Source organism: Rasamsonia emersonii (assembly GCF_000968595.1).
Source record: "Rasamsonia emersonii CBS 393.64 chromosome Unknown ctg1118621760009, whole genome shotgun sequence".
Classification (NCBI taxonomy): domain Eukaryota; kingdom Fungi; phylum Ascomycota; class Eurotiomycetes; order Eurotiales; family Trichocomaceae; genus Rasamsonia; species Rasamsonia emersonii.
Window position 1 is genome coordinate 1 of NW_013563278.1, and position 24,984 is coordinate 24,984.

Genomic DNA, 24,984 nt, shown 5'->3' on the forward strand with positions numbered 1-24,984 from the left:
TCTTCAATTCGTACAGCAGCCCTGAGTGAAAGAAACATCCAGAGTGGGTTCAGAGCTACTGGATTAGTTCCATATGATCCAGAGCAGGTTCTTTCACGTCTCAACACCCAGATGTGTACACCAACCCCCCCAGGAACCTCTCATAGTTCCCAATCCTCTTGGGTCACGGCCACACCACATAATATACGCCAAGTGGAGCTCCAGGCTGAGAAGGTCAAGGGATATATGCAGCAGTGCATGCAGGGTCCATCCAGTCCGACCAATCGAGCTCTGAATCAGTTGATCAAGGGATGTTGTATGGCCATGCACAGTGCTGCCATTCTGGCAGCAGAAAACAGGGCACTGAAGGCTGCAAATGAGAAGCAAAAGAGAAAGCAAGAGAGGCGCCGTACATATATAGGACAGGAAGATGCTTTAACTATTGAAGAAGGGATAGATCGTGTACGAAGAGCTAATGAAGAGGAGAGTAGGGTGGTTGAGGTTACTGAGGAAAGACCACAAAAACGTGCTGCACGTCAGTGCAGTATATGTGGAACAGTTGGGCATACTGCCCGTACATGCTCCCAGCGTACAAGAAATAGTTCTTAATGTAATTAGATGATTTCTCTATATAGTTGTGGTGAAATTTGACTGTGAAGCTGTATGATGGTGGGGAAGTGTCCGACTAGGCCATTTGTCCGACTAGGTTATAGATCACGTTATTACTAACAAAATAAACAAAATTCATGCAGTCTATACAGTGAACTTCATCCCCCCGTTGGCATTAACCACGCTCCCCGTACACCACGCCGCATCGGGCGTGCACAGCATTGCCACGACGCCAGCAATCTCGCTGGTAAACGCTGGTCGACGACCACCCATCTTCTCGTAAATCAGGCGAACCTTCTCCTCGTCCACGCCGGCCAGGTCCTTGCCCTCCGGGTCGACCTTGCTCAGCGGCGTGTTGTCCTGCCAGCCCTGCATGTCTTTCCAGAACTGCTCGCCGGTCAAGAAGTACATGTCGCCGATGACGGGGCCCGGGTTGACGGCGTTGACGGTGGCGCGGTCGGCCAGCTCGCGCGACCAGGTGCGCGTCATGGCCTCGATGGCAGCCTTGGTGCCGCCGTACACGGACTGGCCGACGAAGCCCAGGCTGGACGACACGCTGGAGATGTTGACGATGCGGCCGGAGCGGTCGGTGGGCAGGTAGGGCACACAGGCCTGGGTGAGCAGCAGCGGGGCGAGCACGTTGATGTTGTAGTGCCAGTGGAAGTAGTCGGGCGTGATGGGGCCCTTGACGGGGTCGTTGAGCCGGCGGTCCTGCGAGACGCCGGCGTTGTTGATCAGGATGTCGATGCGGAGGGTGTGCGTGTCAGGGTTCGTGAAGTGCTCTTTGGCCGCAGACAGGATGGTGGCGGTGCCGCGCTCGGGGTCGGCCAGGTCAGCCTGGACGACTGCACATCGAACCGAGTGTTCTGTCGACAGCGAGGCAGCGAGCTCTTCGGTGCGGGCACGCGACGAGTCGGACGTGTAGTTGAGCAGCAACGAGCAGCCTTTGCTGGCCAGGTTGCGGGCGATGGCCTCGCCGATGCCTGAGCAGTTAGCACAGTACCTAGATACTGACGGGAGAGCAGACAGCATACCCCGTGATGCTCCCGTGACGATGCCAAACTTGCCCTCCAGGGGGCGAGCCTGCGAAGACGCCATGATCTAGTAATGCAGAAACGAAATAATACTGAAAGAAAGGGAAAGAAAATCAATCAATCAATCGTTGAACCTGGCAGTTGTCAACAATCGAGTTATATAAAAGGCAGAGAGAGAAATACCCCGCACAAGAAATTTATCTCCTTATAAATTGAATCTACTCAATACAGGAAAAGAATCTGTCTGACAAGAATGAACAGTCGGCTAATAAACAACATCAAAGAAAAACAAACAAACTTTTCGTCTTTTTTAACTCAACAACGATCAATCAATCCATTTCAATACGACCCCTCACGTGGCCAGACTCTGGTAATAATGCCGGAGAGTTCCCCGACGCGGGGCATCAACTAAACAATTAACCTAGAATTATCTGCCATTGAATCTACCTATCTAGATAAAGTATTTAACCGACATGGAGATTGGCTAAAAATTGCAAAGTTCCGGCGGGGTGGAAGATGCGTAGCCTTTCTGGGTTAGTGCGGGGATTTACAGATATAAATAAATAGGCACACGTGATGGTTCACGTGATGCTTTATTGTATTGCCTAATACGGAATACTCTATGGTTTTTGGCAATGACCTCTTGCAAGGCAGATGTTTAGTATGTATATCAGCTTATTGTTATAGATTATAATATACGAGTTTCTTACTGAGCAGTAAAATCAATTAGGTGATAGTTAGTCCAGTCCAATGCTGTACCAGAACATTTGGGGAGGAATATACGCGCCTGTTCAATATCTTACGAGCATATTCTATTTCTATATAGCATCTCCGTGAGAATCTCCTCTTCCTTCATTCTTACTCTGATTACTACAATTTAATTGATCGATCAATCTTACTGAGCTGTAATAGAGTCTTTCAGCATTGGCGTATATCCTTCTCGTTTATTGCATCATGTGTCAGTCAGTGTTCGATATATCATTCCATACCATACTCAGGTACATACATGCCATCTTTCCTTCTATGCCCTATAATATGCATACAGTAATTAACTAACTACATCGTATGCGGCTCCTGGAGATTGACACAAAATTCGACATGAATCAATCAATGACTCTTCAAACTCAATATGACTGCAAATATGACTAACAAAGTGCATTATAAGAAGCTGTCCAGCAAGAAGGGATTCATTCGCAATGCTTTATTTCTTCCTTCATCTACATAACCCTGAAAAGGTCAGACAAAGATCAAGCAAGTCTGAAAATACTTGTTCTTGTGCGCTGCTCTCTACATAATATAATCTGCAAGTGGGATATAAATCAGTTATCCAACTGTCGCCTTCTATTGTTGACCTATTTATCATTCAACCACCTACCTTTCTTATATCTGCCCTTAGTCACATCAAGCAAACTACCTAGTTCACAAGATGCCGGGCCCGAACGAGGATAATGACACCAATAATGAAAGAACTCTCCGGAGCGTTTGGATGACCGTCGAGTTTTATAACAATAGACCGATAACTTTGCGAGGAAACCAATTGATCATTGAGCTCTGGGTCAGGCCACGGGGCAAGTATAACTATGCAATCGAACGACAAACAGTGGCAGTTATTCTTAGAGCGAGGGACACCGCTGACCCTGCAGTCCGATTGGAAGCCGCTCGCAATAGTCCTGCGATTCTGGAATCAAGTGGATACTGCCGCGTTGTCTGCAATGGCACTGGTTTTGTCCCGGGGAGAACATATTCATTTACTGGTCAGGTGAACCAGCGGCTTGGTAACCCATCTGTATACTGGTCGTCGGATTTTGGCATACCCCTGGGGGATCGCATGGTCCAGGAGAGAGGCAGTGCAAACGAAGAGTCTGATGGTACCAGCGATGAAGAAGAACAGGGCGCGTCTTCCAATGGCAATGCTACCGGATGGACTAATGGTGTCAGCAATGGAAGTGGCAATGCGGACAGTGATGCTTAACCATTCCAGCGGGATGGTGAGCTACCCTATCCTAGCTATCATTGCATAGGTAGGACAGGTATGTCGGCGTATATGTCTGTTTTTTTCCTTCTGGCCTTGAGTGACCTTCTTCAATTCATGTATGAGTATGTCTGGCATCCGTATACCTTCTTTCTTTCTTGGATTGAGTGCTTTTCATTATCGTGTTGGAGTATACAAAAGTTGTGTGCTATATGATTTTAATATACGCTAGGGTTTAGCCTTCCTCGATAATACACCCTTGTAGGCTGCTTAGGCCGCTAGATACCATCATCATACTCGTTTTGCACCGTGCCCTCCACCTTCGCATACGACTCCCACGCCGCGCAGTTTTCCTGCAGAAAGTCATAGTCGATCAGACTTCGCGCCACATCGTACTGCTCGATGAACTGGATGGCCAGCCCCATCTCCGTATGCCATCCGATATGGCAATGCATCAGCCACGCCCCAGGGTTGTCCGTCTTGAAGGCGACCACCAAGTAACCCGATGCAGGGAGCACGGCAGTGTCTCGTCGCGGCGGATTCGTTAGGCTGACCAGATCCGTCGCCGGGTCGTAGGTGCCCGTGCCCTGGGCCAGGATGTAGAAATCGTGGCCGTGCAGATGCACCGGGTGCGGCACCGCGATGGTCGTCGTGATCACCACGTACGCCCACTCGCCCGCCGTCGGCAGCTGGATCACGCCGCTCGTGTTGGAGAAGGACGTCGCGTTGTTGTAGATCTGCAGCAGCGTCGGGTTGGCCCAGTCCACCGACATCGACGTGTCGTTCATGTACCACAGGAACACGTTCGCCGCCGCCTGCTGGATCGTCACCGGCTCGCTCTCGTTCCAGTAGTAGTCCCCCGCGTCCAGCGCCAGGTACGGCACCAGATTGCTCAGGTCCTCGTCGTCGCAGCTGTCCGTGTACGCGTATCCGGTCGTTGTCGGCGTCGAGGGCGAGTCGCCGTAGTACACGATGCCCTTGATGTTGTCCGTGCTGTCGTTCTCCGAACAGGCAGCCTGGGGGATGGCGCGCATCCAGAAATTCTCCGCCACAGATTCCTTGTCTGCCGTGACGATGATGTCGTAGCGTTGACCTGGCGTCGTTAGCAAGAGAACTGATTGACGGTAATAAAGCTGCTTACCCATCGCAATGTTAAGAACGGTCGTATTATACGGCTCAATTGGAACAAAGTCATTGGCAATGACCGTGAGAGTGTGATTGTCAATGGAGAACTTGAAATGCGTGTCAATAGCGCCATTGACCAGTCTGAAGCGATACGAGGTGCCCGCCGTGAAGGAGGTGTTGAAGCGATGTCCCGTCTGGGCGGTGGAATTGTCCTCGCCGTAGACATTGGTGCCATTGATGAGGCCATTGTCCAGGGTGGCCGGGCCGTTGGCCAGGACCGAGTCGTACAGCTCGTCGACCGTGGCATGGCTCCAGTCGGTGAGGAACAGGACGCCCTTGTCCTCGTCGTAGTTGGCCGTCGCGGGCCCGTTGATGATGATCCCTCCCATGACGCCCTCCCAGGCCTGCAGGCCGATGTGCGAGTGATACCACGACGAGCCGTACTGCGTCGCTCGCCACGTGTAGGTGATGGTCTCGCCCGGGGCGGTGGGACACTGCGTGATAGACGTCACGCCGTCCATCTGGTTAGTATAGTTCTGGCGGATGCCGTGGAAATGGATGCTGGTGCCGTTCCCAGCCGCGGTGAGATTGTTCGTGACATGCACGACGACCGTGTCGCCCCAGTCGGCCTCGATGGTCGGGCCTGGAATGGTCCCGTTCACCGTGTAGGCGATTCGCTCGAAGCCATCGGGGGCAATGGTCACCTCTTGCAGGGTGAAGTAGTATTCTCGCGTGACGCCCGTGTCGGGCACGACGTCGTAGTAGTTGGTGCTGATGCTGTAGTCGCACCAGGTTGATCTGTCGCTGGCAGTATTTCCTGAACAGGCCTGTCTGGTCGACAGAGGGCTGCCTGTGGCGAGGATGGCGAGGCCGAGTCCAGACAAGAGTTTCATAGTAATATATCAACGAAAGTAGTGTATATAAAGAGAGTGTTTAAAGCAGTCTCCTATAGGTATGAACGAGCGTAAGGTCAATGACATGAAATGAATGTCTTGCTTAATCGAGCATCTCAATCAAGGACCATCACTCTTATATACAAGCCATAAGCAGTATTTACGATGATACCGTGCCTGCTAGAATACTCCATGGGAGTCGATATCTCCGCATGGTGATAGCCACGCAATCAACGTACGTCGACAAAACTCTTGGCTTAACATCCTTATTATTAAATGGTCAGCCATTAAATCTTAATCTATAGTATTATCGCAAGGGTCGACAATAGAAACGCGTATACTATCTATAAGAAACGCCGTGATAATACGATCAGGGGTAGAAAACCATTTACTTTCCGCACAGCTAAGAGAGACGATGATATATCCCAGCTTTTTTGTATCTGAAGAAACGAAACAAATCAACACGAAACAGGAACGACAAGGGAGATTTCCTTGGCTGAAACGTTTCTTATCCTCCGACCCGGAGGAACTGGTATATTCAACTGCTATATTCGCCGAGGTAGATCGTTTCTCCGATCTAAGTGGATGTACTGTACCTGTCAAAGTAAGAACTTTCTTACGCCGCCTGCATGAATGCTGGAATGAATGTATCTATCGAACAGGGTCTGCGTGTCGAAGGCTGAGCATCTTCGTCAGCTTATAGATCCGAAAAATATAGCGGTGTCAACGTCAGCAAAGCGTCAGCCATGGGCGCATGAACAAGAAAGGTCTAGATCTGGGAAGAGGAAAAACTTCTAATATTGGCATGTTTCTGTCAAGTGATCTATCAAGTGATCTATGCGAGATGCGTTCTAGGGCTCGGGAGAATGTTTCACAGTCCCGCTCTCCTGCAGGAACAGAACGAAATCTGCCACGCGTTCCTGATGATAACCTTGCAGAAAAGGTCGTGGAGTGACGTGTCGTCAAAGAAAGGCATTAAAATAACGTTAATGCTCTTCTGCGTTGCAAGGAGTTAAAGGATAACGTTTCCTGCGGAGAGTCAATCCAAGTCCTGGATAGATAAGGACCAACATTCGCTTGTCGACGAAACCAGCATTGTCATTGCCATTGCCATTGCCATTCATTCATTCATTCATTTAATTCATTACAACAGTCATTTTCGTTTGACAAAATGCCTTCAAGACTGGAGTTTCTCTTCTTTCTCTCTGCAGGGGTTTTCATCGCCCTCTTCCCTGCCCTTCCTCACGCAGCGTCGAGCACCTTCAACATCTATGCTTACGGTGGTTCTGCCATGGGAGGCTTGCCTCTTCTCTACTACGAGGGTAAGTATTAGAGAACTTTTCTCGCTCCGTATCCAGCTGACTGAAGACCAGGATACGCCTATGTGAACAATGCGACATCTGCCAACTCGTCTTTCACGAGCATCTACTGTAAGATCTATCCCCCCGTTCGCAAAAAAAATCACCAAACTAAGTCAGAAATAAAAAAATATAGTCACTGAAAGCCCAGATTCCCCCACCACATGGATCGCCCACCCCAACACGACTGCCTCGTCCAATGCGAATGCGAATTTCACAAACCAAGCACTGGCCATCCCCCGCGCGGGATCCTCCACCAAACAAATAGGCTTCGTGTCCGGAAATTCGTCAGCAGCAAACAACGAGACCGTTCCCGAGTTCCATCTCTACGGCGAGACCGTATTCGTGGTGAACAGCACGTCTGGCGAGTGGGAGACGCGCTTCTATGCGGGGGAGACGGATAGCGAGGGGGTGTGGATGTTGTTGTGGGGTGCTGATGAGGAGGAGGAAGAGGGCGTGTTCCCGGTGTCGTTGAGGACGATGCCGCCGTCGAACTAGTAGGTAACTGACCTGCGGCTGTTGCTGTTTCAGAAAATCTAGGTAGCCTCCACTGCTAAGGAGGAGATGGAGATGTCTGTGTTTTAGCTGTCAAGCAATTGAATAGTCTCCAAATTCGCATAAATGTTACACCAAGGCATTCAAAGTCTGGACATGTTAATACAGGGTATATACATGTAGTCAGCATTAAAGTAGAATAATACTAGTTCTTAATTAAAGCACTTAATGATATCTAATATTAGCACCGTGAGCCTCATCCAGAAATCCTCCCGTCAGACTACGTCCTACTAGTGAGTATTAACCCTAAAAAAGAGAGGGAGAGCCCTGCCCGCCAAGCCTTGCCACGCGTCATTATCTTATCTGCATTTATCTATTTCTTCTTCTGGCAATGCAAGACTGGTCTAGAACGTATTCCGCATGGGGTACCAATCATTACTGTCGAAAAAAATTCGAGACAGTAAGATAGTATGTGTGTTTTTGATTGAAGGATAGCCCCTCCTCCCCTGGTAAGGCTAATGTACTGTGCATAGGTGAGAATGAAATCTATACTATATCCTGGGGCAGAAGAACTGTCTGACCAACCGACTACCTGACTCGCTGACAGGATATTAGAAAAGATTGAATCTAAAGTTATTGTATGTACCGTTCTCTACATACAAAGTGGCAGTGGTGGCAGTGGATAAAGTGCTATAATTCGTAGGTACCTACCTACCAAGGTGACAATGACCAATTCTTCTGTAAAATAGTGTGAATTACATCTATCTCAGCTCCAACTATACAGTATCCGCTTGAGTACAGTACGGCGTACATTCCCCCCGTTTATGCAGTGACATGCGTAAGCAGTGCGGTTAAGTAGGTTTGTTCTGTTTCAGACTGGGACATACAAACTAAGCCACCATTGTTTTCTTTTCTTTTCTTTTTTTTTCCTTCGTTTTTTTCGGTTCCCTTTTTTTTTTATTTTGGTCTTGCAGGTTCCTGCCTATCTACCTGGCCAGAAAAAAAAAAGCAACGAGTATTACCCCTTAGGTGCCGGGTTAGATTTATTCCACTTGCTGTGCTTGAGAAAAAGAAAAAAAAACGATGATAGAATTATTAAATGATATGACACACTTGGACCTGTTGGATAAGATAATGACCTCTGGATAATGGCAGGCACCATGTCTACTTCAGGCACCTAGGTGGCAAAAATGTATCCTTAAAAGGTCAATCATTTCAGTTCATGTCAGTGTATGTACAACTGATGGCAATTCAAGAATCATCTCATATCATAATTTTTAGCACGCGTAGGTATATTGTCAGTTCTTGGTAGTGCAATTCAAGCCGTAAGTGCAGTAGCAATAGGATAGACCAGCAATGTCAATCTCATAACCAACTCCAACCATGCAATGAAAAGAAAGAAAACGTCAAAGTGTAATCGTAGAATTCCATCGTAAGTTCATCAAGACCAAGGTATGTGTTTTCCTGTCTGCATCAGGCAGAATATTCGATATCCTGCCCTATCTCATCAGACAGCTCGATCTAGACAGTGCTGCCGTCAATCCCACCGTCTGGCTTGTTCCGCGCGGTCAGCATCCCGCGCCGCCCTCTCCGCCTTGCTGGCCTCGTTCAAGGTCTGCGCGTGGGTCTGCGCCTTCTGCGCGGCCAGCTGGCTGCTCAACTTGCCGCGATTCGAGGCTTGCAAGGCTTCCGCTCGTTTCTGCATAGCAAGACATGTCAGACCCGGATCGAGCGCGATATTCTTTCACTGTCGACTTACCTGTGCAGCCTCTGCGGCTTTGGTGCGGGCATCGCTGCCATCGCCCGAGGGCGCGCCACCGCCGAGCGTCCTCCCGGGGCCTTTGGCGGCGACGTTTTTGGGGACGGGGGCACGAGCAGGACCCTGCTCAGTCGGCGCGGACGATCCGAGGACGCGACCAGGCTGGGAGAAGGGGTCTTGGTTGGCCGATTTCGAGCAGATGTTTCCCATTGTCGGACGTTATATGCGGAGTGTGTGATGGAGAATCAAGCCATGTGCGGGGAACAAGACAAGAGACGTGCCAGCACGGGTAGTATGGGTCGTAGAAATGCAGTGGCAAGTAGATCTGCCGACTCCCCCACACCCGGTGTCGTCCACAGCTTGCTGCCTGGTACTTCTGCCTGGTAGGCTGGTGCTTGGATGCAGGGAACGGGGTCGGTCGATGGTTGGGGTTGATGGCACAGCCGCGGAGTCGGCACGTGGCGTGGTCCGGAGACGCTGCCAACGCCCCGCCACGGCTGCAAGAGGATAATAATGTCGACGACCCGCCAGATTGTGAATTTACGAGACAACAATGGGATTCTGAATACTTGTGAACAGGCTCAATGGGCCTGTCTGCCACTTTTGTTCATTTTTCTCTCAGTCCGATGTGGATTGACCGTGCAGGACGTCTGTTGCATACAGTGCTTCCCACCTAACAGACATCAACGCGGAGTATGGTATGTGCTGTTGTTGCAGCTATTCTCTCGACTCAGCCATTGCTAATAGCCATGCTAATAAGACTTCTATTCAGCAAACATCGTCGATGACCTAGGCCAACTGCTTGTCTCGTTCACGCCTACAACAATTGCGTTGGTACCTATGGCTGCCGGCACAATTGCTGCAATTCGAGGCATCTAACCCGACTAGGAAAGCCAACAGATGTCTACAGGCTACTGGAGCAACTGGCCATAGGCTGAGGCGGTGGGAGACCCCTCATATGGATCGTCGAGCATCGAGCTAGCCGGCGATCCGGAGCGAGCTAATCGATAGCATCCGCCAGGGGAGCGTGCGGGCCAGCTCGCCCTTGCCGCGCCCGCCACACCGCCGGGCAGATCCAGCGCGAGATCGTGCGAAGAAATTACTATGTCTTCGAAGTCTGCAGACGAGCGAGGCAGAGCCCTGGCAGGCGCTGGGCGATGACCGGGCTGTGACGCTCCTGCTGACGATGGAATCCCGGCGCGCCTGCCTGTTGCGGGCTTACGATTGGGCGAGCGGCCATTCGCCGCCGAGGGAAGGTGCAGATGACGGCTAACCACCAAGGTCCCCATCCTGATCGTGCCTGCCCTCTGCGCTCCTCCTCCACGCCGCGCCTGCCTCGCGGGCAGGATCCCCCTCTGCTGCTGTGCGTTTTATCTGCTGCCTCCATGTCTGTGCCCGTCGACTGCTTCTGGCTGCCGCTGTCGATCCTTCCGTTCTCCCGCCTGGCGCACGTCCGTCGGTGACGCCTGCGCCTGGTAAGCGTACCTTGTGGCCATCACTGCGTGCTGCCGGGCTGACGTCGTCGTTTCTCGTAGAAATCCGCCTCGTCCGTGTCCGTCGTATCGTCCCGCCGAAGGAATCATACTGGGAACCACGGCGTTCCCACCAGAGGGCGTTCTTGCCCTTCATGTCTCTGCCAGAGCTGGGCGAGTTCTGCCTGGACTGCCATTGGGAGGCCTTGGATGCTACTCCAGCGAGAATGTCGATGCTCCCGCCGGGTGCCGTCGCCCCCGACCAATGGGCCTGCCATCGTGACGAGCACAGCACCAGCTGTGGCATCGACGACTCCTGCTGCAAGGTCGACAATTGCTCGCTGAACTGCTCCTCCGTCTGCGATGGCTTCGTCGACTGCGACAACTCCACCGTCTGCTCCGAGTCGCACTGCGACGACGTCAACTGCGGGAACACGGGGCCCATCTGCTTCGACAAGAACTGCTTCGGCGACTCCCAGAGCGTCGACCACAGCATTGCCGATTTTCTGGCCCAGGATGCCTCCCTGACGTGGGACCCCTCGGCATTCCTGCCGCCCACATCGGGGGAACAAAGCCAGAATCCTCAGTCCAGTGAAGCCGAGACGCAATTGCCCAAGGGTTCCGGGGACGAACAAACCCCCGACGCACAGCTGGCCTTTTCTCAGCCTTCTCACAGTCACGCATGTCATGGTTTCTCTAAAGACAACGTCGGGCTCTGGAGCCCTGCCTACTCCAGCCAGACGGATCTGACTAACGTGGATATGTATGACATGCTTGGAGCCTCCTCCGGTGTGCCTAATGTTCAACAGGGACAGCCGAATGGCGGCAACTTTGAGAAGCTGCCTTGCTTCGTAGGCAACGGTGCCCCCTCGTGCTCGGATGCTGGGTATCAGCATCTCGGCTGCTATCTCAGAAACTCGGGCGATACCGGCCTGCAGCAATTCTCTCGTGCGCAGTCGCAAGCCCGGGTCCACCGTCATCTCCACAGCCACTCTCATCACCGAGTCTCCCACTACGCACGGCATTCCCGGTGCAGCGACAGTTCTCATCTCCTGTCGAGTCCTGTCGAAACTCCCCCGCCGCTAGATGGCGGGACATCTTCGATTTTGACGAGCCCCACGACAGCGTTGGCCGACGACGATGAGTCGCACGTGTGCCGATGGACGTTGGATCGGGCTGGGACGAAATCGGTCTGTGGGGCTTTCTTTGCGGATGCCAGTGCTCTGCAACAACACCTGGTCACGGAGCACATCGATCCTGTTGATGGAGCGAAGGGTTACGGGTATTACTGTCGGTGGGAAGGCTGTCACCGGCCGGACGAGCCGTTCTCTCAAAAGTCCAAGCTGCAGGGACACTTTTTAACCCACAGTAACTGTATGCCTTTATTGTCTGAGTGTGGGCCAGCCATCGCTGACTGTTTCTGACAGACAAAAGCTTTAAATGCTCCGTGTGCGGGAAGTTGTTTGCAAGACAGGCGACTCTCGAGCGACATGAGCGAAGCCATCGCGGCGAAAAGCCCTACAAATGCCAAGAGTGTGGGAAAGCGTTTACCGACAGCAGCGAGCTCAGTATGTGTACTGTCGATTGTGGTGTTGGCCAGGCTAACAGCAGCAGAAACGCATACCCGTACCCATACGGGTGAGAAGCCGTTCAAATGTACCTTTCCGGGGTGCAACTTTCAGACGGGTGATGTAAGTGCTGCTCTTGATTCTTATTATCATCTACTAACACTATGATAGTCATCCAATATGTCGAGTCACAAATTAAGTATGTATCTCTGGTCTGGTATTTCTTTCTCTCTACTGACCGGAATAGCACATGGCGAACGCAAGCACAAATGTAATTTTCCTGGTTGTTCCAAAAGTTTTACTCGTCCTGGTAAGTCAGACTCTCTTCCATCAATCGCTTCGCGCCTGTAGTAACTGTACTTTTAGACCAGCTCAAACGCCACCAAAAGACCACCCACAAACTCGACACCCCGGCAGTGTCAACCCCAGCCATCGATCGATCTCCTTTTCCATCCGTAGCAGCTACATCGTAATCACAGCGGTGGCAGGCGCAACAGGGAAATAGGCAGGCGTGAAGGCGAATTGCTTGCTCTTTTTTTTTTTTCTATCTACCTATCTACACGAGCCATCGTTCACCATTCGTCTCTTGCTATTGCCCACGAGAACGAGCAGGAAACACGACATATACCCGGATTGATTGGTATAGCGATTGGGTTTTTCTTTTCTTTTCCTTTTCAATCTGGATGTCTAGAGGAATGTAATATAGAGGAAATAAATAAATGAATGGATAAGAGGAAGAAAGAGCTACAAAGCAAAAAAAAACTTTCCTATCTGAAAACGTTCTAATTAGCCAACATATACAAAAGAAATCTCAAATATATATACATGCACTGTCCTTGCTAAAGCAAACTAAAGCTGAATATTCGAACTACGAATAGAACAGAGAACAGAGACAAAAATTCTCATCTCATCTCATCTCATCTCATCTCATCTTGCATGAGCTATTTATTTATTTATTTATTCATTATTCAAGAGATTAATTATTTTAATAATGATTAGACAACATTGTATCTCCCGCTTGCAGGCAGGCGGGCCTCGCTATCCGCCGCCGCGAGGGTGGCCTCCTTCAACAGCCGCATGAGCTCCTGCATTGCCTTGGTGACCACCAGCTCCGTGTCGCCTTCAACAAGAATGTACAGCTTGGGGTTGTCGCCTGGGCCAGGCTCCTTGCCAGGAGGATAGTAGCTGCCTTTTGTTGTGATCGATGTACCCGTGGCTTCCAGGATCTTGGCCACATTTGTGCGGTTGGTGACGGCCCAACGTGCTTTTTCTGTATGACAACACTGTTAGTAAATGCGTAATAATAGAAATGGACAAAGAAGGAAACTTACGAGGAAAGTCGTTGATTTCCAACGTCGCATGGAATGCTCCCGCATCTGGTCCCTTGTTGTCGATGGGAGCTCCCGACCTCATCACGCCGGCTCGGTTCAACCGTGCATGGATATCCGCCACCGCTGAACCGACCTTGTCCAGAGGATCGTTCGAGTTCGACGGCCGCGGTCCCGGTCTCTCCGTCTTGTGCACCGTGATCTTGCCATCCAGGTTCGGCACGTTGGGTACCCCAGATGGCTGCACGGCAGAGGCCGCCTTGGCGAAGATGTCTTCTCCCTTGTTGTCGACCTTCTCTTGCTCCTCCTCATCGCCTTCCTCGCCCGTCCGGTACGTCTTGCGCTCCCGGTTCCGTGCAGCGTCACGCTCCTGATCCAGCCGCTCCAGTCCTTTGCCGCCAAAGCCTGATCCGCCCGCCTTCTCTTTACCGGCCTTCACCTTCTCCATGAAGGAGTCGACCATTTTCTGCACGGGCTCCGGAACCGGCTGGCCGCTCTGCTTGAGCGCCTTAGCAATATCAACTGAATATCGCTCCTGCTCCTCCGTCAAGAACGTAACCGCCGTGCCCTTATTTCCAGCACGTCCGGTTCGTCCTGCGCGATGGACGTAATCCTCCAGATGGTTGGGAGCGTCATAGTTCACAACGAGCTTGAGCTGTTTCACATCGAGTCCACGAGCGGCGACCGAAGTTGCAATCAAGACCGGGAAGACACCTGCCTTGAAATCATCGATAGTCGAGTCTCGATCGACTTGGTCCTTGCCTCCGTGGATCGACATGCAAGGATAGCCCTTGCGCATCAGCTCACGAAGAAGACTGTCAGCGGCTTCTTGGCGGTCAACAAAGATCAGAGTCCGCGCGTCCTCATTCGCTTCATCCGAGTAGAAATTGCCCAGCAATTCCAGCAGGCGCACGAACTTGGTGTCTTCGTTTCTCACCTCGACAATCTGCGTGATCTCGGGCGCGACCACACTCTTACCGCCGACGATGATTTCCACGGGTTTGGTCAGGGTCTTGCGCGCCAGAGCTTCCATGTTGCGAGGAAACGTCGCTGAGAAGAGGACTGTCTGGCGCGTCGGTCGGATGTTCGCCATGATCTTCATGACTTGGGGCTCAAATCCCATGTCAAACATCCGATCTGCCTCATCAAGTACCACATAGGTCACTCTCCGCAGGTTTGTCACTCTGCCTGCATTTGCAGCCAGGAGATCGATCATCCGTCCGGGCGTGCAGACGATGATCTCTGCTCCGCGTTTCAACTCGGCAATCTGATCCTTGATTGGAGCACCGCCATACGCACACACGGCTCGAAGACCCAGCGCCTTCAGGAATGGCTTGCAGTCCTTGTGGATCTGCGTCGCCAGTTCTCGAGTCGGCGTCATGATCAAGCCGATAGGACCTTCCATGTTCTCCAAAGGCCTCTGGTCTTTGATATGTCGGAACATGGGAAGAAGGAAGGCAATGGTCTTTCCGGACCCAGTTTTGGCGACGCCTATCACGTCTCTGCCAGACATGATTGCAGGAAGCGCCTGGGACTGGATGGCGGTTGGTTTTTCATAACCAAGTTTGCGGATTACATCCATTATTTGCACACCTAATCCGCACTGCGACCACTTGAGAATCGGTTTGGGGACATCGAGTCCACGGACTTTGATGCCGTCGAGCTCGAGTCTCAGATTCGCGACCTCTTCCTCTGTCATCTCAGCAAGATCAGCAGGCTCGGTATAGAAGTTTTGCGGAAGGGTTCATAATCTATCTTGGAGTGATCAACGGTGGGGATATCCTTCTTCTTCTTCTTATTCGCAAGCGCGAGGAAGTCCTCGGCGTCGCCCTCGCCAACGGCACTCATGTCCATGTCATCTTCATCACCAAAGATAGCCTCGGGCTGCTGCTGTTTGGATTTCGAGAACTTCGTGCCATTGGTCCTCTGGGCGGAAGCAGTGTCCGTTAATCCGGACATAAAAGCATCAAGAGGGTCGATCTCCTCTTCGCCTGCTTGTTGCCCAGCAGCAGCACTGTCCTGTTGCGGTGCTTCGGCCATGGCAACGTCGCCATTGGCTTCGGCACTTAGCGCGGCCTGTTGGCTTTGCAGGCGTTCTTCTCGCTTCTCCGCCGCCGCACGAGCAGCAGCAGCATTTTCTTCCTCTGTGCCGCCATCCTGCATGTCGATGTCCGATTCTTCGTCTTCAACCGTCCCGTCAGCCGCGGCGTCTTTCGCATCGTCAAGTGGAGGCGTCGGAAGTCGTTCAAGCTTCCTTTGCGTAGACTCTTCCTCGCCAAAGCCCAAGGTCCGCTGCGTAGAAGGTTTATCGGTATCGGCAGCAGCCTTGGAACCTAATCCAAAGCTGCCGACATTACCGCGCGCTTTCAACGGAGCAGCTGGATCATAAGCGTTAGCCAACGAACTGGCTAGAAAGTCTGCAGGGCCTATTGACTCACCAAAAGACTTGCTCTCCACGGCTGAGACATTGTTAGCATTTGGTGCTCCATTGGATTTAGCAGAATCAGGGACCGCAACGTCCTTGCCCAGTGGAGACGGCCCTGTCGAGGTGGCAGTGGCCTTCTTCGCAATTGCTTTCGGGTCGAATTTCCCAGCATTTTCAGCCGGAGTAGCTTCCTGTGAAGGAGGAGCCGTGGCTTTGGTCGAAGCAACAGCGGGCGACAGCCTAGATCTCTTGTCTATTTCCTCCAAGATGTTCCGTGCGCCGCCGGACGCAGCGAGTTCACGTTGTTTGCGTTCCCGCTCCGCTGCCTGTTTCTGCTTCCAGGCCTCCAATTTGGCCAGTCGTTCCGCCTTCTTCTCTTCGTCTGTCTGGGCCGCAGGCGTTGGCGCTGATACCTTCGAAGCCTGCGCAGCAACGTCAGTCATGGTGTGAGAGGCAAAATCGGTCAAACCCCTGTTACGCACCTCTCGGGACCTGGAGTCCGACTCTCTTGGGGAAGCACGGTCTCTGCTGTCATCCCGTCTATACTTGTGCCTCGAGTCAGTAGAATCGTCTCTCCGCCTCCGAGCCCGGTCGCGGGAGTCATCTCGCCTGCTTCGATAGTCTCTGTCACGACTCCTGTCTCTAGAGCGACTTCTCCGTCGATAGTCATCCCGGTCTCTGGAGCGGGAGCGGCGACGATCCCGAGAACGGTCCCGCCTGCTCGGTCTGTAGATGTCGTCGTCACGGTAGTCATCGCGATCGCGCCTGTCTAGCGATCGATCGCGTCTCCTGTAAGAATCCCGGTCTCGGTCACGATCTCGGTCGCGATCACGGTATCGCCTCTGCAGCAGCGAGGGTTTTGTGAGCGATAATGCGTCGTGGATCATCGGCCCACGGCGTTGTGCACCTACCTCTGCCGGACTGCGTGATCGACGGTAACTCCTCCCATCATCATGCCTGCTCCTCTCGTAGCGGTCTTCATCTCTCCGGCTCCGTTTGGACGAAGAATAGGTGCTGCCTACAGGTGATGGTGAGCGAGTATCCCCGTGGCGAGCCATTGTTGCAGGCCAACTAGGTAGTGAGATGTGAGTATTACTTCCGGAGAGAGTCCAGCAGTGAGCACGCGAGATGGAATGGTATATCTAGCGCAAGCTAATTCATGTCCATCGAGGCGTCAGAGGAAACCTGATCAAGCCAGTTCCCTCAACTGTGTCTGTCTGTAATACTGGCAGCGAAGAGTCGATAGTGACGGCGGTAGTGGTGGTGTCGGCACATAAAGTGCTTCGATGCTCGTCGGGTGGCGAACGATAGAAAGCCGGGTCGAAACTTCCAATGCCCGATGTCATGTCACGTGACAAAATTCAGACGCTAAACCTAAACTGGAAATACTATTTCACAGTTCTATTTCGCTTCCTATACGGCCTCTCATTTTTGCCATAGCATACTTGTGTAACATCTTCTCGTTTTTCTAAGGACTGGACTATTAAGAAGATAGGAATGAATGCAGGTTGGCAATATGTATTTTATGCATAATTGGAGAGTAGTGAGAACATGTGATTCCTTGTGTTGTAGTGCATGTTTGTCTTTTTCGTTGCATTCTTTGTTTCTTTTAGTTTCTTTTTACTAGGTACCTACTTCACAGGTAGATGTTACTTCTTGAGGAAAAAAAAATCATCGACTTCTAGGCCTAGCAATATATGACCTGGTTGAAAAGAGAATATAATTCTATGTTTGACCCCTGTATGCCGGTCTGCAGCATTCTATCCATCATAACCCCTCAATATAGACATATCTATCAGATAAAAAGTCTCAAAAATCTAATCTCTAAACATGCAGTTCTCACTCTGCCTTCCATCTCAGCAGCGTCAGAGAATGCTTCGGGAACACATAACTGCCTTTGCCGTCCCATGTACTCTCCTGAACTCCCACCTCTTGCTTCCCCTTCATGTTAGTAGCAGACACATCGGCTCCGGTGACCGTGTAGACAGTGACAGGACCTCCACTGACGCCCTTGACGTTGGTCTTAAAGTCCTTAGTTTCATGGATGTTGACGACAACTACGTTGACAAAGCCATCGTCACCCAAGGCCGCGCTGACGTCCAGCCAGGGAGTGTCCTTGACGCCGCGCAGCCACGCGGGTGAGGTTTCGCCCTCGTAGGCGCCACAGGAAACATGCGCACCGATGGTCCAGCCCCGCATGAATCGGGAGAAAAGCCACAGCGGCCACCACGTCGTTTGCTTCACAATGCCGTCTCTGGTCGTCATGAGCGGCGAAATGACATTGACGCTTTGCGCGATGCACGCCATTCCCAGGTCCTTGCTCTTCCGGACGAACACGTTGAGGAAAACTCCCACCGCCAACGCGTCGGACAGGGTGTAGCTCTCCTCGGCTCCCTTGCTGCCCTCGGCACGCACGGGATCCCAGACGTTCCACTCGTCAAAGCAGATCGTCGGGCGCGGCTCATCCGGGGATATCCCGTTTTCGATCCGAGCCAGGTCGATCAGGGAGGATGTAATCTCAATCGCACGCTCCGCAGCCAAGGGTGCGGTGGCGTTTGGCAAATGCTTGGACGACGCCGTGTACATGTGAATGCTGTGCATGTCAATAAGGGGAACCGGGTTGCTGTTTAGAGTAGCCTTTGTTGGCTGCAGACAGTGTTTGAGGGTGTAGTAGTCCCACGATGCAGTGCCGTCCTGACCGCAAAGAATGAGAATTATATTCGGATCGAGCAGCTTGAGAGCTGTACGTATGTTAGAGGTATAGATAAATAGATATATAAATTGTCAACGTACCTTTGGCCCATTGATACGCCTTGTGAGCATAGGCTTCCTTGGTCATTTGTTCAATTTGCCACGGACCCCATGTCTCGTTACCCAGAGCCCAGTATTTAACCTGAAACTCTGGTATTAGTATTTAAAAAACAGAATGTCCAATCAGTGACTGGATCGTACATTGTAGGGCTTCTCCCGACCATTCTTCCTCCGCAGGTTGGCATAGTAGGTATTTCCCGTCCCATTGCAGTACTCGACCCATGCCATTGCTGAGAAGTGTCAACATCATCTTGTGCTGGCATTATAGGACAGGAATTGAAGGATGCTCACCTTCATCAAGAGTGCCTAAATCAATCCAATTAGTTTGTTTGTTCTCAGGTACAAGGGTCAGGATATCGGCACGCCGCACCTGTTCCAAAGTTCAAGCAGAGGTACGGCTCCGCGCCGAGCATCTCACACCATTTTAAGAACTCATCAGTGCCGAACTGATTGGTCTCAGTCCCCAGCCAGGCGAGCTCCGGTCTGTTCAAATTGTTTCCCTTTGTTAGCATGACAGGTGCCGCGTATGGTAAAAAAATTATATGGAAACCAGCTAAAGTCTCTCAAATAGTTCATGGTATTAAAACAGAACCATGGTAAAACACAGACAGTCAAACGAAAGAAATGAAATCCAAGAGAAGAAGTCATTGAATACCTCGCGGGTCGTTGATCCTTCGGGCCAACACCGTCTAACCAGTGATACGTGGCGGTAAAGTTTCCGCCGGGATAGCGAACCACAGGGATATTGAGCTCCTTCAGAGCCTCCAGAACATCCTTTCGAAAGCCATTCTCGTCCGACAGAGGATTTCCGGGATCATATATGCCTCCGTAGATGCATCGTCCCATATGCCTGGTAACGAAAGCTATCAGTCAGCAGGGTCTCACTAGCGAACTAAAACCGGTAGACACGTCTGTCGGCTCCCTACTCTGTGAACCCCGAGTAGATGTTGGGGTTGATTTTGGACAGACGCCTGGACGCATGGACAGAGATGGTGGGCGTCTCCTCGTCGCTGAGCTTGGTGAATGTCGTCATCTTTGCCGAACAGGACGTTTGCCGATTAGAGCACTCAAAGATCTTGTTACATCATCCAGAAAAGAACCGCTGCGCGCTTGGAGAATGGATTGATATATGATCGCAACTCGGTATTTTTCCCAAAACGTCAGCGAAGCACGAGACTGAGGCGTCTCTTCTTAGAGCTCTGTTGTCGGCCCCATGGCGGTCAGAACTTTGGTTGCAGTTTAGAATTAAACTCATGGAGAAGCGCAGCCGAGTGAAGTGACCGCTCCGCAGGACAATTTCCTGGATTCAATTGGCGGCATTTCTCGAGACAGGGGCGATTATTCCATGAATCAGGACAGTCTGGGGTATCGCTGGGGCCAACGCATTGGCTCTCCACATCGTCCGCAATCTGCCCCGCCTCCGGAGTTCTGTTTACTGCATGCGTCAATCCGGTAAATCTCCGGCGGACAAGTCGCACCGCGACGATCAATTGCTGCAGTTGTGTGGACTATCTATCCGTTATCTGCAGAATACGGAGAATTCTGGGGTACGGAGTAGTATGAACGCCAAACCCGACCGGGGCTTTGGGGAAAAAGAACGTGCCACGCGATTTCCCCACACAGTTAGGGAGAGGTCTAGAAAGGACCTTGAATTGCAAGATGGACCGGAGAAGGACTCTTCCTGTCTTATATAGTAGGAACTCAAATAGTCTCTTCCACGCCCCTTCGTGAAGGGCTTGGTACAGTCGTCTCTCACGCTGAGTGGTACGGTTGGTGGCTTCAATTTACAGTCGCAAGATCGCAGGTCTCATTAGTTCGAACCATGCCTCTCCCTCCAAAGTGGTACCAGGTAAGTTGTCTGAAGATAGCTTCTAGTCCCAACAAAGAGTATGAACTGACAGAACGCTGGAACAGTTTCTGATAGGCACCTTTGCCTCCCTCGGGTCATTCCTCTTTGGATGTACGTTATTTTCTGTCCCTGTACATGCGCAAAACCGGATTTTGGACATGTACTAATGCGAAGACTTGGGTAGATGATTTGGGTGTCATTGCAGAAGTGATTGCCTGTCAGTCCTTTTCGGCCAAATTCGCCGCAAATGATACACAAAGGTAGGTGGCACGAGAAACCAAGAATTGTTCCATGCAACGAGTTGGCTGATCATCTCGATTCTAGTGGACTTGTGGTGTCGATGTTCACCACAGGTGCCTTTTTTGGAGCCGCCTTAGCTGGACCGGCTGGTGACTATCTGGGCCGACGACGGACGATCTCCCTCGGGTGCCTTATATTCTGTCTGGGAGGAGGCCTGCAGACCGGAGCACAGACCCTTGCGTATCTGTATAGTGGTAGATTCTTTGCCGGATTTGCGTGAGTTACCACGTGAGAAGGGCGAGAACTGAAGGCACAGAGTCTAACCAACTGATATCGCAGTGCTGGAATTCTCACAATGATTATCCCGCCCTACCAAGCCGAATTGTAAGTACCGAGCTTCCAAAATAAGCAGTCACATTTCTAGGTATGTCATAAAAGGCAGCGTCCCGCTGACTTTGATTCAGGTGCCACCCCAGCATCCGAGGACGGGTGACTGCGCTGCAGCAGTTTATGCTAGGAGTTGGCTCGCTGTGTGCCGCCTGGATCAGCTACGGCACCTACATTGGCTTCGACCCGACCAACAGCGCTCAGTGGCGGGTATCGCTGGGGATTCAGATCATTCCAGCAGTTTTCCTGGGTCTCCTGATTTTGTTGTTCCCCGAGGTAAAGCATGTCCCCAGGACCAAGCTTAGCTTCGGTCGAGATGAGGTGAAATCTTTCAAACAGTTCGGGTACTGACAGTGGATATCCAGTCTCCCCGTTGGCTGATCGATCATGGCCGTGAAGCAGAGGGCCTCCGGGTTCTTGCGAAGCTGCACACTCATGGAGACGAAAATGATCCTTGGGTTCGAGCCGAATTCAATCAGATCCAAGAAAGTATCACGTACGAGCATGAGCACGAGGCCAAGTCCTACACCGAATTGTTCACTTCTTGGCCGGCATTCCGGCGGCTTTTCCTATGCTGCGCCCTGCAGGCATCAGTCCAGCTGACCGGCGTGTCTGCTATCCAGTAAGAGCCCGACTCCCAGAAGCTCTTTAGAACGGAGCGAAAGAGAGGGCACACGATGCCGCGTTCGGAGAATCAACGAAGCTAATTCTTCCACCCATCGCACAGGTATTACTCTGTCGAGATCTTTAATCAAATTGGCATCAAGGGCGACGACACGCTTCGATATCAGGCCATCAACACCGTGATTGCCTTAGTGGGAGAGTTCTGCTGCATGATGCTCATCGATCGTTTCGGCCGCCGGTGGCCTCTCATCATCGGCAATCTGGGTAACATGGTCACCTTCATCATCGCATGTATCCTGTTGGCGCTGTTCCCGCCAGAGGCCAACAATACTGGAGCCCACTGGGGTTTTATTATCATGACTTGGCTGTACAACTTCTCCTTCTCCGCCACGTGCGGACCTCTTTCATGGATCATTCCTGCCGAAGTGTTTGACACGCGGACTCGCGCCAAGGGCGTCTCCATCGCCACCATGACTTCATTTGCGTTCAACACCATGATCGGCCAGGTGACACCGATCGCCATGACCAATGTCCGGTATCGATATTACTTCCTATTCATCATCTGTAATTTCACCAACGCATTGTTTTTCTGGCTGTTCCTCCCGGAGACGTCCAAATTGCCCCTCGAGGAGATGAACTACCTCTTTTCCAACGCGCCATGGGTGGTCGTCGGACTCAAGAAGGAGGACTACAGTTCTCGGGACCTGGAGCGTAGACTGGCTGCAGAGGAAGGGAAGCGCGAAGGAGTGGCCGTTCACTATGAATGAGAGCCTACCTATGCGTTGATCGTGTGAAAGCATGACGTGGCAGAGGAAGAATTGGAGAAGGATGTCGATGTGAGCCACAAATGGTGATGACAAAATTGGAGAATGCGCCTTTCAAGTTTTGGTATATCCTGTCAAGCGATTAACAGGATTTGATCATATCTCCATCTTCAAGGGCCCCATGCACAAAAGGATAATGCAAACTTCTGTGAAATCTGCAGATTTCCAAAAATTCTCGATTATATATACTGCCCCTGTACTGTACACCAGACTCCGGAAGGATGGTCAGATATCCTGGATTTGACGAACCTGAATTTATGACACCCATTATGCCACTGGGCGAGAGTTATATTTTGGACTGTCCCTGTAGAGAAATACATAGATGTTGCGGCAAACTGAATGACCTGCTGTTAACAGGAAACCCTAGCGTCTAGGTGATAAGGAAGGATTGGTCCTGTCACTCTTCATCGGAACTATAGGCAACCAGCCCAAGTGATGGCGCAGGATGTGCGGCTTTTACTTCCGATTCCTTGCTGTCTGCTGGGTTTTTACCTTGTTCAGGTGACACGGGATGATCCTCTTCACGCTTTGGAGGGGCTGGTGAAGTGTCTCCCAAAGGCTTGGGATCCGTACGAATCTTCGATGGCGGGGAAGTAGATGTTGGAGGATGTGCAAGCTTTTCCTCCTGTTCGCCAGCCCTTGCTGGAGGGCTCGTGGCATCCGAGCTCACCTTCCGTTCCGATGAAGGGTTTGCCGCATCGGTAGCGGAAGACCTGCTCACCTTGGCGGGAAATAACAGGTCTTTCTTGTTGCGCTTCCTCTTCCGTCCTGAGATGGTCCACTGCTCTTCTTCGACCATGGATCTGGAGGGCCCGCCAGAGGAATTTGGATGCTCACCGGTCGTGGAGCTTTCCAGCAGGGCGCGGTCTGCCTCCTCGCGCTGACGACGAAACGCGGCCAGCTGCTCGGCAGTCTCCTTCTTGAGAGCGGCTTCCTTCGCTCTGGTGGACTCAAGCAAAGAGTCGAGGAACTCGACTTCATCCTCGTCCAGGGCTCGGAACTGGTTCTTCAGGCGCATCTTCTCCTCAAAGGCCTCCTGCTTGGCCACTGCACCCCCAGAAAGGTTTCACCCTGACACGTTAGCCAACAGGTTACCGAGACATGCCATTGTGTCTTGCCCTCAGTTCATCCGTCCGGTATGGGCAGGGGCGTCGAGACACACTCACTCTTGTTCTGCTGCAGAACTTCGTACAGACTCTTTCCGCCCTCCTGCCTGCCCATCTCCGCCTTCCGCCTCCGCTCCTCCTCGAGCTCCTGCTGGACCCGGCGCCACTCATCGTCACGCTCCACCGGCTCGTCGATGGTCCCTCCCGAGACAAAGCCGGACGACATGGCTGCAGGTGGAAGCGATAGTCCGTACCTGCGAGATATTTCCAGGAGCAGGAAACTTGGGTCTAGCAGACACGCATGGAGCCAATGCGAAGTACGGAAGAGGTAGGCCACTCGTAGGGACGCAATTTAGCCGAGTGGAGATGGGAAGGATGCGATGCAGTTTGGTGTTGATCGCTGGTCACTTTGTTGCCTGTGCCGCGAGGTTTGCCAGTTCGCGATGGCCCCGTGAGCGGCAGAATCAGGCGGTGACGTCAGCCGTAGCATCGCCCATAAACGGCAAGCGCCGGGAAGGAAGGTCAACCCGCGGACAGAGTTGGACTTAACATGTTGATTAATAATGCAAATAATGCAAGTTTAAGCGTTCTATGCATTGATTCGTGAAATTAAACGGCAAAACACGCCTGCCAGGGGACATGCAAGCCTTATCAGATAATGGCTGCTTACCCACTCTTGATCCATCTTGTCCCGCTGCACGCAAAACTGCTAACAAAGAATAGCGCCGGCAGATGCAAGACTGTGCTCTAAGGTGGGTGATGCGCTTGCTTAGCCTCTGATCAGCTAAGTCGCCATGGCTTTTCAAGATTCCAATGCGAGCGATCAACTACATGCAGCATTCGAAATGATGCAAGCAGCGCTTGTACTCGTTCCTTCTTACTGTTAGAGGCCGAGAATCCGCAGCAGTCTGGCCCAAGTGGACGAATGATATAACTTTGTTGTTCACTGCAGTCGAAAACTAATCTGGTGCGCAGTCTATCCACCTGTCGCCTCTAGGTATCTCTTGTCCCCGCCATGCGGAATCTCGCGCGGGTAAGAATCCCCTCATTTATAGGGGGTCCCCCTTCTGCCTTTCGCATCTCTCAGTCTGCAGCTTGCATTGTCCCTTCTGTCTACTTGCGATCT

General features: G+C 51.8%; 11 protein-coding genes across 11 annotated transcripts; 5 read left to right on the forward strand and 6 right to left on the reverse strand.

Annotated features, from left to right (window-relative positions):
• Positions 1-18: 18 nt before the first annotated feature.
• On the forward strand, positions 19-588 carry T310_1955 (uncharacterized protein; the record flags this gene model as incomplete). The annotated part of the gene is made up of 1 exon (XM_013475131.1): positions 19-588. A coding segment is annotated over one exon (570 nt), but the record flags the coding sequence as incomplete, so codon positions are not given.
• Positions 589-732: 144 nt separating this feature from the next.
• On the reverse strand, positions 733-1,686 carry T310_1956 (3-oxoacyl-[acyl-carrier-protein] reductase; the record flags this gene model as incomplete). Its single annotated transcript, XM_013475132.1, has 2 exons — positions 733-1,571; positions 1,623-1,686. The coding sequence occupies 2 exons, from the start codon at positions 1,684-1,686 to the stop codon at positions 733-735; spliced, it is 903 nt and encodes a 300-aa protein (XP_013330586.1).
• A 1,132-nt stretch (positions 1,687-2,818) lies between these two features.
• T310_1957 (uncharacterized protein) lies at positions 2,819-3,594 on the forward strand (the record flags this gene model as incomplete). Its single annotated transcript, XM_013475133.1, has 2 exons — positions 2,819-2,857; positions 3,019-3,594. 2 exons carry the CDS (start codon positions 2,819-2,821, stop codon positions 3,592-3,594), a joined length of 615 nt encoding a protein of 204 aa, XP_013330587.1.
• Positions 3,595-3,872: 278 nt separating this feature from the next.
• Positions 3,873-5,612, reverse strand: T310_1958 (Multicopper oxidase, type 3; the record flags this gene model as incomplete). Its single annotated transcript, XM_013475134.1, has 1 exon — positions 3,873-5,612. One exon carries the CDS (start codon positions 5,610-5,612, stop codon positions 3,873-3,875), a length of 1,740 nt encoding a protein of 579 aa, XP_013330588.1.
• A 1,171-nt stretch (positions 5,613-6,783) lies between these two features.
• On the forward strand, positions 6,784-8,219 carry T310_1959 (uncharacterized protein; the record flags this gene model as incomplete). The annotated part of the gene is made up of 7 exons (XM_013475135.1): positions 6,784-6,934; positions 6,986-7,042; positions 7,107-7,467; positions 7,711-7,758; positions 7,961-7,998; positions 8,081-8,103; positions 8,169-8,219. The coding sequence occupies 7 exons, from the start codon at positions 6,784-6,786 to the stop codon at positions 8,217-8,219; spliced, it is 729 nt and encodes a 242-aa protein (XP_013330589.1).
• Positions 8,220-9,002: 783 nt separating this feature from the next.
• Positions 9,003-9,434, reverse strand: T310_1960 (uncharacterized protein; the record flags this gene model as incomplete). The annotated part of the gene is made up of 2 exons (XM_013475136.1): positions 9,003-9,164; positions 9,225-9,434. The coding sequence occupies 2 exons, from the start codon at positions 9,432-9,434 to the stop codon at positions 9,003-9,005; spliced, it is 372 nt and encodes a 123-aa protein (XP_013330590.1).
• Positions 9,435-10,851: 1,417 nt separating this feature from the next.
• T310_1961 (C2H2 transcription factor) lies at positions 10,852-12,737 on the forward strand (the record flags this gene model as incomplete). Its single annotated transcript, XM_013475137.1, has 5 exons — positions 10,852-12,070; positions 12,131-12,387; positions 12,436-12,463; positions 12,512-12,574; positions 12,631-12,737. The coding sequence occupies 5 exons, from the start codon at positions 10,852-10,854 to the stop codon at positions 12,735-12,737; spliced, it is 1,674 nt and encodes a 557-aa protein (XP_013330591.1).
• A 522-nt stretch (positions 12,738-13,259) lies between these two features.
• T310_1962 (RNA helicase) lies at positions 13,260-17,075 on the reverse strand (the record flags this gene model as incomplete). Its single annotated transcript, XM_013475138.1, has 3 exons — positions 13,260-13,534; positions 13,596-15,291; positions 15,363-17,075. The coding sequence occupies 3 exons, from the start codon at positions 17,073-17,075 to the stop codon at positions 13,260-13,262; spliced, it is 3,684 nt and encodes a 1,227-aa protein (XP_013330592.1).
• A 781-nt stretch (positions 17,076-17,856) lies between these two features.
• Positions 17,857-19,861, reverse strand: T310_1963 (Alpha-N-arabinofuranosidase; the record flags this gene model as incomplete). Its single annotated transcript, XM_013475139.1, has 7 exons — positions 17,857-18,758; positions 18,811-18,910; positions 18,970-19,058; positions 19,120-19,134; positions 19,199-19,311; positions 19,484-19,678; positions 19,755-19,861. 7 exons carry the CDS (start codon positions 19,859-19,861, stop codon positions 17,857-17,859), a joined length of 1,521 nt encoding a protein of 506 aa, XP_013330593.1.
• Positions 19,862-20,650: 789 nt separating this feature from the next.
• Positions 20,651-22,695, forward strand: T310_1964 (MFS sugar transporter; the record flags this gene model as incomplete). Its single annotated transcript, XM_013475140.1, has 7 exons — positions 20,651-20,677; positions 20,753-20,937; positions 21,002-21,193; positions 21,257-21,301; positions 21,382-21,580; positions 21,670-21,926; positions 22,032-22,695. The coding sequence occupies 7 exons, from the start codon at positions 20,651-20,653 to the stop codon at positions 22,693-22,695; spliced, it is 1,569 nt and encodes a 522-aa protein (XP_013330594.1).
• A 454-nt stretch (positions 22,696-23,149) lies between these two features.
• Positions 23,150-24,084, reverse strand: T310_1965 (uncharacterized protein; the record flags this gene model as incomplete). The annotated part of the gene is made up of 2 exons (XM_013475141.1): positions 23,150-23,799; positions 23,919-24,084. 2 exons carry the CDS (start codon positions 24,082-24,084, stop codon positions 23,150-23,152), a joined length of 816 nt encoding a protein of 271 aa, XP_013330595.1.
• Positions 24,085-24,984: the final 900 nt, after the last annotated feature.